Here is an 11,625-nt window from a genome sequence, read left to right on the forward strand (position 1 = left end):
TTTTTAATTCTGCAAATGTATTTATGTGTAACTGTTGTCACATAAGACGATTCGATCATAATCCTAACACATTTTGTTAAACTTATGGTTCTCTGAAAGTGAATGGAAGATGGTGAGATTCAGTCCAAGCCTGGGAGTAAAACACACTCCTGTGTGAGGACTTTAATTACTGTTTTAAGTAACTAATTAATCATTTCAACATACAAGTGACAGCCCTGAGGAACGATAATCCTTCTGCACCTTATTAGCTACTAATTAACCTTATTAAAAGTGTAGCATTTGACTTAACTTGATTTGTGCACACATGATGATTTTTGTCCATTTCAGAAAGGAAATCGTAATCAATTGTGAACAAATTAATAACACAGCTACCATGTTTAGAGCCAGAACCGATTCTCAACAACACAAAATGTAATATAGGAAATACTATTTAGAAAATTAGTTAACAAATATATGGTAATAATCTTAACTGGAAGAACATCCTTTACTGGAATGATGTCAATCAAATTCATTTGATCAAGGTGATATAATGAATGAATAAATTAATGCTCATAAGGAAATATGAAATATAGGATTTCAGGGTTTTAAATTTATGCTTTTCCTTTAAACGTTTGTCGTGCAACAACCCCAGAAGCAGCGACTACATCCGAAGGTGTTCTACAAGTAGGCCATCTCAGCTGTCTCGAGATGTTTGGTGATGTAATCCAGTATGACTTTCTCATTTGCTGCATCTTTTAGGTAGAAGTGTGATCCAGGTAGCATCTGTACAGTAAAATCTCCACTGGTCATGGCTTTGAATGCTGTAATACAAGACATATGAACATGTGATAAACATTTTAAGACGGATGAAAGCACACTACTTTGTTCTTCATTCAGTCACAGGAGGCTCTTTTACCTCAAAGGAGGAGTTTTACCTTGTGACATGTTTAAGGCCCAGCTTCATTTGACATGCAGTTTCCTTCATCAGCCTTTAAGAAATTAGTGAAAACTCGGTTCTAATTGAAAGCTTTTAACCACCATAAGTAGTGAATGTCATCTGGAGATCTTCCTGTGAGCCTGTTATAATGTAGCTCTTTGCAATAATCAAATTCTTCTACATATTCTGAGACACGTGTTAACATTTAGTTACTGACTGGTTTGACTGACTGCATCTTAACCAATGTCTAGAATTTTTTAAGGTGATCTCCTGGTACATCTCAGTTCTTCCTTCTAACTTTCATCGTCAGCTCATTTAACATACTTGTATGAAATGAATAAATGGAAATAAATATAATCATGATGCTGATCCATGATCATGACAACATGTAACTAACAGACTTAGTCATATGTCAGAAGATTAGTGTATAACGTAGAACGAGATGGTGACGAATGGATATTTTGCAGATATAATTCTAAAGCAGTGTACTGGCTCCTCTTTAGGATTCACAGAATAATAACGCTGCACGGCTACACCTCTGACCTTGTAGGTCATGTGGAAAATCCTCTTTGCCGTCAAAGCATGACACTGGACATGACAGGAAAGGAGATGTTGGTCTGCTACACCTGCAACACACACACAGACACACACACACACAGACACACACACAAGTTTATTAGTCTATAATTCTATAAACACCAATGAGCCATACTGTGCCTTATGATGTTTTATTTTTAGTTATTTCATTTATGAAAAATGACCCATTTCATTCTAATAAGTAAACTATGCTGCTTTGTTCCATTTACACCAAACAAACATTGACTTTTTGTTCAAACCACTTACCTGTAGTTTTCTACTACATTCAGATCTGATCGTAAGGCTGGCAGGAAGAGCTTCAGTGCCTCAGGGTTGGCCAGGATTTCAGGAGGTGTTCCTCCAAGGGAGATCATCCACTGGAGGAACTCTTCATCAGACAGGTGGCTTCTGTTTGGACTTTGCAATCTAATTTCAGACTGTACAAGAGAACTGTTGACTATCAGCTTACACATTTTCACTAGTCTATATAAATAAAAAATGTCTAGCACATTGATAAGTAGAATGGTAGATGCCGTTTGGTTCTTCTTTCATTCTTTTCATGGAAAAATCAAGATTTAAACCTCAAGCTATTAAAGGTGCCCTTCCACACAAAATCGTTTTTACTTGTATTTTTTGATATGTGTTAGGTCCATATGTATTTGTGTTGTGTCGGGAATGTGAAAACGAACTGCTACCTCCCCGGTCAGTTCTAGCCACTTAAAAGAAATAAGCGGAGAAATCAGGTCAGTTAGAAAAGCTGCTCAGAGTGACGTAGAAATGATCGAGCTCATTACTATTCATGAGCTCTCCCACTTGAGACCGCGCCCACAGAATCCGTGTAGCTCAGTGACTTTCCTATACAAGAAGGATGGCTGAACGTCAACGGGCTTGTGAAGAAGCCATTCTGCCGCAATTCCAGGTGATTGTAAACAAAGTTCCTCTACCCTAGGCTACTTATTGCGCTGGGTGAATGAATAGTCATGCTCTCATATCCTAGCGGTTAGCCAATCGGAGCCAAGCAGCATAGCTCATTTGAATATTCATGAGAACTGGCGCAAATCGAGCTGAGTCTTCCTGCAGGCTTTCTATACCACACTAGAATGGCTTGAAACAAGGTAACCAAGGCATTTTTTCCACAAAAAAATGTTACAGAGTCCATGGTAAACTTCAGACATTACCACAAAAGTAATGAAATACGTGTGGCAGGGCATCTTTAACTCTTTCCAGCCAGGACAAAAATGATAAATCCTTTTCATAAGCATAAAAGCCTGAATGTATCTACACATGTAGCATAGCAGAAGTACAGGAAGAAGCTCAGATACAAGACTACAAAGACAATTTCCACCTAAACAAAACAATTCCAACACCAAGCGGCTAAATGAACAGAGAGAAAACGTTGCGCATGCACAAAAACTGACACAAGCAATCGACCATTACACAAAAACACAACCTGCAGATTCTGATGAACACTCTGTGACCAAACCTCACAAAACTAGAAGCACAAAAATAACAACTTTAATGGTATAATGGTAATACGGTAATATATAAATAATATAATCTAGTAATATTCCAGAAAGTACTAGAATTATTCAAATACACCTTGTAGTTTTTGAGATATACTCAAAATGTTAAAGTAACTGTATGTTAAAACATTGAAATGTATGTATGAAACTAAACATTACTAAACTTTACTGCTGCTTTTGCTTTTCCATTTTAAAAAAAAAGTAGCTCTTTACCGGGAGATCATGAACGCTTAAAGCTTAGATCAATACCTTTATTACGTCACTAATGAACCCTTTACGCTCCACCCCCATGAAGAACATACTAAATACATATACATAAATATATATAGCATTGTGTTCTAAATCTTCTGAACGTTTCATTTTATGACAAAAAACACAACGCCTTTCCCTAGCTGTTGTACCTAAGCTTGTGAATGAATGATTTACACTTATTAAGTGTGCAAAAGAACCACAATGATCACGTCACACTCACGTAAGGTGCCGAGGCTCCAGAGAGAAACACGTGTACAGGCTGGAGATTGTAAACCTTCTGCACATATTCAGTGAAAGCATAGCTTATCATGGCACCAAAACTGACAGAGAGAGAAGTTTGAGAAAGAAGACAGGTCAGTATTTTAATGAAGACAGATATACAGAGCATTAAAAATGTAGGAACACTCAAATAAACCAACCGATTAATACAGATCACGCATTTGGTATCTCATGAATGTCTAATGCACACAAAAAATATTCATCTAGATCATATGACGATGAGAGAATTCTATAAACATGAAATAAACTGTTATGATTCATCACGTAGTTCATAATGTAAGAAAGATTTCTCTTTTAGTACAATCCAAAAATAAAACACCCAATAATCTCACACAGCTTTTAATTAACTTCACCTACCTGTGTCCAAAGACAGCAAAGGGTTTCTCCTTGAGCTCCGGTAAAAGGACCCCAAGGACCTCGTCGAGGATTTGCTGCATGTTCTGGAAGAAGGGTTCTCTTCCTCGACTTTCCCTTCCAGGCAATCTTACCGAATACACTGCAACCAAAATGTGTAAAAGAGCTGGCAAATTCACACAGGAAGAAAATTCCTACTCAATGAACACATACAGTGCAGTTCTGTACACTTATGGTACACTATATGGCCAAAAGTATGTGCACCCTGACTATAACATTGTTGAACACCTTGTTCTATAAAGCTCTCAACTCTTCTCCTCTGTAAAGGTTTCCCACTAGATGTTGTTGTGTGTCTGCGTGGATTTGTGTTCATTCATCTACAAGAGCATCAGTGAGATCAGACACTGATGATGTAAGAGTGAGGAGGTCTGGGGTTCAGTCTGTGTTCCAGTTCATCACAAAGGTGTTCAGTGGTGTTAAGTCAGAGTCAGGGCTCAGTGCAGGACACTTGAGTTCTTCACTCCAACCTTCACACACCATGTCTTCATGGAGCTCTGTGCTTTGTGTACAGGGACGTTGTCATGATGGAACAGGGTTCGAGTCTCTGAGTTCCAGTGAATTAAAGCCACAGCACACAGAGTCATTCAAAACTGCTGTGTACTACTGACTGTACAAAAACTTTTTGTCATGGTCAGATGTTCACAAACCATATAGCACCATATAGTAGGAGAAAGAAATCTTTCACTAAAAATGCTCTAATGTATCAATATTTTACTCACACAGAAATAAACTCATATAAAGTTTTGGACCTGCCTCGAAGATCTTTGGTGGTCTTTAAAGGTCTCTTTGGCATCTTTTTTCTTTAGTTATTCTCCATTTCCTTTTTGATTGTGCTGTCTCTTTTCAGATGGATGATTTTCATTCTTCCACCAGCTTCCCCTAACAATGAGATTTTATCATCTTATTTTCTAAACTCTAGACTCACAGTTGGTGGAAGGAAACAGCCCTCGTTTATGTCTTTCTGGATTTAAGAAAGACATAGTCAAAGACATAGTCGCCCATATCACATCACCCAGTGTCTGATATCTCCAAAGACCCAGACTCTAGTCTCTACTGTTGGGTCAGTGCACTGAGTTCGGCTCAGCTGTATCATAATTAAGCCTTTCTCTTGACTTAACATCTTTTAGAAAGACAGTTTACTGTTACAGCTTTCTTTGTCACCACTCATCATAGCACACTATCTCTACTGAAATGAGTATCATGTGGTATGATGAGTGGTGATTCCCTCTCTTCCCTCTCCCTCTCCCTGTTTTACTGTCTTAAATGTAGATCTGTTGATCTGGAAGTGGTGATTTGTGTGATGTCTACAAAGCGGTAACAGTAAACTGGGTATCTGAGTGATGTAAAGTCAAGAAAACAGCTTAATTATTAAGTTCAATTTTTGTTTAACAATGGACATAAAGTAAAAGTTTAAAATGAAGTTACTATTTATCTCTAACATTTATCCCTGATGATCAAGCCTGAGGTGATGCGACGAGGAAAAACTCCCTGAGATGATATGAGGAAGAAACTTTGAGAGGAACCAGACTCAGAAGTGAACCTCATCCTCATTTGGGTGACACTGGACAGGAAATAATGTAAATGTAAATAATTATAATAAAGCCGATCTGAACTCAGAGCACTGACCTGACAGTAGAGACTAGAGTCTAAATATTTAGAGATACAGTATTAGACACTGGGTGATGTGACAGTAGAAACATGACTTTATTTTAACCAATAATTCATCAAATCAGCTTATTTCCTTTACTCAACTTCAGTGACTATGTCTTTCTTAAATCCAAAAAAATAACGGCTGTTTCATTCCACCGACTGTGAGTCTAGAGGATCCCAAAGCATCTAGAGACTGTACCTGCTTCATGAAGATTTCAGACATTCGAAGAGAAGATGGCAACTCCATGTGGTCTTTGAGGACAACAATCTCCTCATCAATACACAATTATCAGACTGTATCTGACTGTAGAAAGGACATTATTCATAATAACACTCTCTGGGGTTTATAACAGTTTATAATCACACCCTCCAGTGTCACCCAAATGAGGATGAGGTTCACTTTTGAGGCTGGTTCCTCTCAAGGTTTCTTCCTCTTCAATCTAAGGGAGTTTTTCCTCACCACAGTCACCTCAGTCACCTCACACTTGTTTATTAGGGATAAATGCAAACACATTTAAACATAAGTCTAATATTAATCTTGAATTTTTTGTACTACATTTCTTATGTTCTCTAAAGCTGCTTTGAGACAATGTCCAATGTTAAATGCGCAATGCAAATAAAACCGAATTGAATTGAATATTATTGTTTTTTAATAAAATGACTGACAGGGATGACACAATCAAGCTACTGCTTAGATCATTTTATTTTTATGATGCTCTACATATTTTCCTGGCTATCTGTACAAGTATCATTTTTTAAATTGATTGTTGCACCTTTGGGGTGCACGGTGGCTTAGTGGTTAGCACGTTCGCCTCACACCTCCAGGGTCGGGGTTCAATTCCCGCCTCCACCTTGTGTGTGTGGAGTTTGCATGTTCTCCCCGTGCCTCGGGGGTTTCCTCCGGGTACTCCGGTTTCCTCCCCGGTCCAAAGACATGCATGGTAGGTTGATTGGCATCTCTGGAAAATTGTCCCTAGTGTGTGATTGAATGAGAGTGTGTGTGTGTGCCCTGCGATGGGTTGGCACTCCGTCCAGGGTGTATCCTGCCTTGATGCCCGATGACGCCTGAGATAGGCACAGGCTCCCCGTGACCCGAGGTAGTTCGGATAAGCGGTAGAAGATGAATGAATGAATGAATGTTGCACCTTTTAGATAAGGAGTGTGTATTCAACTAAGACTTGCTCTATGACCTTGAGACGAGTCCATGAGACTGCTCAAGCTGCAAGACCTTGACCTCGTTCCCCTAAAAACAAAGAATCTTCTGTGTGTCATCTGGTGTTGCTATCACTCGCTATTTGTTAAAACTAAAAACATAGTATAAATCTAGCCGTTAAACAAAGGCTGCGCAGAGCACACAGTGTGCTCGATTTTCCGCCAGGATAATTGAGAATCGTGTACATTTCTTTGTAAGGTCTCATCTAGGGATGAAACATTATAACACGATTTGCATCTGTAACTGTTTAGTTCTCAAAATATATTTGAACAGGATTTAAACAAAAACAAGGTGTGACCAGGAGTGGGTGTTTTCTAAACCTTTAAATATAGGCCATACTACAGGGATGGTTTTTCTCTAATCCCACTTGTCTTTGGACTTAGCTAATGTTTTGGTTCTTTTCCTGCAATTAAAAGAAGCTAATGGGTAGCACTGCAACCCTGACCAGTCATAGAGACAGATGAGTGTGTTCAGTGGCAGAGGAGCGTGTTCAGTGGGAGATGAGTGTGTTCAGTGGCAGAAGAGTGTGTTCAGAGGAGTGTGTTCAGTGGGAGAGGAGTGTGTTCAGTAGCAGAGAAGTGTGTTCAGAGGAGTGTGTTCAGAGGCAGACGAGTGTGTTCAGAGAGGCGTGTTCAGTGGCAAAGGAGTGTGTTCAGAGGAGTGTGTTCAGTGGCTGAGGAGTGTGTTCAGAGGCAGAGGAGTGTGTTCAGAGGAGTGTGTTCGGTGGCAGAGGAGTGTGTTCAGAGAGGCGTGTTCAGTGGCAGAGGAGTGTGTTCAGAGAGGCATGTTCAGTGGCAGAGAAGTGTGTTCAGTGGCAGAGGTGTATGTTCAGTGGCAGAGGAGTGTGTTCAGTGGCAGAGGAGTGTGTTCAGAGAGGCGTGTGTTCATAGAGGCGTGTGTTCAGAGAGGCGCGTTCAGTGACAGAGTGTGTTCAGAGAGACGTGTTCAGTGGCAGAGGAGTGTGTTCAGTGGCAAAGGAGGGTGCCTTGTTGCCTTTTTGGACTCCTTTATCATTTGTAATGTTGTTCCCATTTAAAACAGTTCGGCTCAAGCCCAGCCGTTTTTAGGGTCATGATTGAGGACAATGTCCCGTCCAGAGACAAGCTGTTTCGTGTTGAGGTTTTGTTCAAACCGACCATCGAAAATACCCTCTCTAATGAATATGAATTTTTTAACACACAATGATTTTTTTTTTTCATTGGTTGTTGCATTAAATCTTACCCAGATACAATGGTGCTATTTTCTGATTGGCTATTGTGTAGCCTCTTTTTTGATTGGCTGATAAGTGTCAGGATCGACTAAGAACTCCAGGGGAGACGCGCTTGATTCCTGCCCGGTTCCATAGAGACAGCGGTGCGGACAGATACATTTTGGGCGCTGCGTCTTATTAAATATATGATAAATAGTCAAAAAGTTTTCTGCGTGAGAAATACAATGTGTATAATGTGAGAAAAGAGCCAAATGCATGACTGTCACTCTCAATGCGTGACACTTGACAGCCCTGGTAGTGTGTTCAGTGGAGTGTGTTTAGAGGCAGAGGAGTGTGTTCAGTGGCAGAGGAGTGTGTTCAGAGAGGTGTGTTCAGTGACAGAGGTGTGTGTTCAGTGGAGTGTGTTCAGTGGCAGAGGTGTGTGTTCAGTGGAGTGTGTTTAGTGGCAGAGGTGTGTGTTCAGTGGAGTGTGTTTAGTGGCAGAGGTGTTTGTTCAGTGGATTGTGTTCAGTGGCAGAGAAGTGTGTTCAGAGGCAGAGGAGTGTGTTCAGAGAGGTGGCAGAGGAGTGTGTTCGGTGGACTGTGTTCAGTGGAGTGTGTTCAGTGGCAGAGGACTGTTTGGTGGAGTGTGCTCAGTGGAGTGTGTTCAGTGGCAGAGGAGTGTGTTCAATGGCAGACTGTGCTCCCTGTCATGCTCCACTGTAAGACTGAGCTACTCTTTTGTCCCATTAGACTGAACATCTATCAGGTTTCAAGTTTTTTTTTTCTAGAGCACATTTTACACAACTGAAGTTCACCAAAGTGCATAAAAGATTGAAACAACACACACATCTATCTATCTATCTATCTATCTATCTATCTATCTATCTATCTATCTATCTATCTATTGTATATGTGTGTTGCACATTTAATAAACAAACTTCTTCAGTACCTTCGATGGACTGGTTAAGGAGTCTTTCCCAGCGTGCATAGTGAATAGAGCCTCCACCTGCCCAGGGAAAACAGATCAGCCTCCATACAGCCTCGGGCCTTTTACTGAAACAGTTAATGACTTTATCCATCACACTACAGGAAGCAAATAGGACAATCATTATTAGTTAGTTTTAAGAAATGACTCAGGAACAGAAAAGTTCTACAAGAGCAGCATATTAATGATAATAGATGATCGTTTCTAATCTGAATACGTTGTGACTGTTGTCATGAATCATTGACTATAAATGTATACAATGATTAATAGTGTATTGGTGTAATAGTGTATTAGTGTATTAGTGTAATAGTGTATTAGTGTAAAAGTATATTAGTGTATTATTGTAATAGTGTATTAGTGTAATAGTGTATTAGCCTAATAGTGTATTAGTGTATCAGTGTAATAGTATATTAGTGTAATAGTGTATTAGTTTAATAGTGTATTAGTTTAATAGTGTATTAGTTTATTAGCATAATAGTATATTAGTGTAATAGTGTATTAGTTTAATAGTGTATTAGTGTAATAGTATATTAGTGTATTAGCGTAATAGTATATTAGTGTAATAGTGTATTAGTGTAATAGTGTAATAGTTTAATAGTGTAATAGTGTATTAGTGTAATAGTATATTAGTGTAATAGTATATTAGTGTATTAGTGTAATAGTTTAATAGTGTATTAGTGTAATAGTGTATTAATTTATATAATTAGGTTTGCCCATTAAGTTTTACCAGATTTACACATTTGATCTAGAATTGAATTGATCCAAAATAACCTAGAAATATGACAATGACAATTTATTTATATAACACAATTTCTTACAACTTCTGTCGACCAATGTGCTTTCCATTAGGTAATTAAAAACAGAAAAACACACAACAAAACAAACAGAAAAATCATACAGATAACCCATCAACCATATGCTTTTGAAAATAAAAATGTCTTTAGCCTGGACTTAAAAAATATTAAGAGAAGTGGCTTGTCTAATGGACAGTGGCAAGGCGTTCCAGAGCCTGGGGGCAGCAATAAAGCATCTGATTTTTTTTTTTTGTACTAATGAACTAATTTTTAATTATATGCAGAATTATACTGTAGTCAATACCCAGATTTCTTCAAACTACCCAACACTGTTTATTACGTCCAGAAGAAAGACTTAAAGACTCTTAAATCTGCTGCAATCAGACAGAAACAAACCAAGCTTTTAAAAAAATCCCACCTGTTTCCTGGTGTGACTTCAGATCTGCTGTTAAGTTCATGTCCTATTAGCTGGAATCCTACAGTAACTCATCTCCTAAAATAAGATGTTTACTGTTCAGGAAACTTCAGTCTCATCTATGAGCGTCTTCTTTTTCTTCTACCAGGACAAACTTGTATCACCAAAAGCAATATCGCCATCTCCAGTCCACACGCCATAATAAAGAACAAGCAGAGGTCCTGTTTTTCACTCAAAACAGGGATCCCTTTAACTATAAACAAACAAACAAACAAACAAACAAACAAACAAATAAAATATGTATGTATATAAAAAAATATAAATTAATGCCCTTTTAAGAGCTCATTAAGCAGAGGTCCTTTTTTTCACTCAAAACACAGATCCCTTCAACTATAAATAAATAAATAAACAAATAAATAAAAATATTTATGTATAAAATAAATATAAATAAACGCCCTTTTAAGCGCCGTTTTTAGGTGAAAGTTAAAAATTCTGCATGTTAAACAGATTCCTACATAAAGTCAATCTGTTTGTTTATTTGTTTATAAATTGTGTTTGTTATTGAAAACCAATTTTAGTTCCAACAGCTAGGCTACAAAATGCAAAACCAGAAAAATAAAAAATAAATAAAATAAATATCATGCTAAGACTAAATAACCTGTGTAATAAACTTCATATGTAAGTAATTACAAATAATGATACCACTAATAATTATCAAAAATCAATTAATAAAGAAATAAATAAAGGTAATTAAAATGAATCAAGCTCATTGAATCAACAATAAACTAATGTTACAGCATGGAACGTTTCATCATGATGCTTCAGAAATAATGAGTTTGAAAAAAAAAAACATCATTTTTTTAATATTAATTTTTGTCCTACATAATGATCCAAAAACACATTTGGCAGCAATCCAAAAAAAGCCTAGTGTACATACAATAAAATTTTTTTAAAAAGGTGCAGATTCTGTATTTATTTTACAGAATGTACAAAAATATTTTTGTACAAAAATGTACAAAAGGAGATTGGTTTGTTGGATAAATTAGGTGTATAATTTAAAAACTACTTTACTTTATTTTATTGTTAATGCAATACTTGTTATTATAAGTCCAAACCAATTTCCAAAGAATATTCTAAATACAGCAGGACAGTGAAGAAACTCTCAAAAAAAAATAAAAAACTACATTTACTGTATTTAATATTAATACCTTTCAAAAGGATTTATTTTTTAAAATGTTTAAAATACTTTGCAATAATCTCAGAAAAACATCAGAATAATTGCATCAAATTCAATGCTATCTATATTCTCATGGAGAAACTGGGATATTACATTTTATTAATAAACTCAGAATATGTAAATAAATAAACTTTACCATTTAGCAGTTGTGAAATAAACAATATATTATTTTGAATAAT

At 37.2% G+C, this 11,625-nt stretch overlaps 1 protein-coding gene across 3 annotated transcripts; it reads right to left on the bottom strand.

Moving 5' to 3' along the window:
* olah (oleoyl-ACP hydrolase) lies at positions 1 to 10,370 on the bottom strand. Of its 3 annotated transcripts, XM_060865861.1 has the most exons (7): positions 10,213 to 10,370; positions 8,965 to 9,098; positions 3,904 to 4,066; positions 3,488 to 3,587; positions 1,760 to 1,929; positions 1,460 to 1,542; positions 1 to 800 (listed from the first exon to the last, which is right to left on the bottom strand). In XM_060865861.1, exons 2-7 carry the CDS (start codon positions 9,092 to 9,094, stop codon positions 658 to 660), a joined length of 789 nt encoding a protein of 262 aa, XP_060721844.1. In that variant the 5' UTR covers positions 9,095 to 9,098; positions 10,213 to 10,370; the 3' UTR covers positions 1 to 657. The 3 variants fall into 3 exon arrangements, with proteins under 3 accessions (XP_060721844.1, XP_060721842.1, XP_060721843.1); XM_060865859.1 differs by lacking the exon at positions 10,213 to 10,370 and having other exon boundaries at positions 8,965 to 9,256; XM_060865860.1 differs by lacking the exon at positions 10,213 to 10,370 and having other exon boundaries at positions 3,904 to 4,042; positions 8,965 to 9,253.
* Positions 10,371 to 11,625: the final 1,255 nt, after the last annotated feature.

Source organism: Tachysurus vachellii, chromosome 3 (assembly GCF_030014155.1).
Source record: "Tachysurus vachellii isolate PV-2020 chromosome 3, HZAU_Pvac_v1, whole genome shotgun sequence".
Taxonomy (NCBI): domain Eukaryota; kingdom Metazoa; phylum Chordata; class Actinopteri; order Siluriformes; family Bagridae; genus Tachysurus; species Tachysurus vachellii.

What these genes read in the sequence shown, in the direction of transcription:
- olah (XM_060865859.1), bottom strand. Translation starts at nt 9,124, where the DNA reads ATGATTGTCCTATTTGCTTCCTGTAGTGTGATGGATAAAGTCATTAAC. An exon ending in CCTTAACCAGTCCATCGAAG is followed by an intron (nt 4,067 to 8,964) that starts GTACTGAAGAAG and finishes TGAATTTGCCAG; the next exon opens with CTCTTTTACACATTTTGGTT. An exon ending in TTTGCTGTCTTTGGACACAG is followed by an intron (nt 3,588 to 3,903) that starts GTAGGTGAAGTT and finishes TCTCTCTGTCAG; the next exon opens with TTTTGGTGCCATGATAAGCT.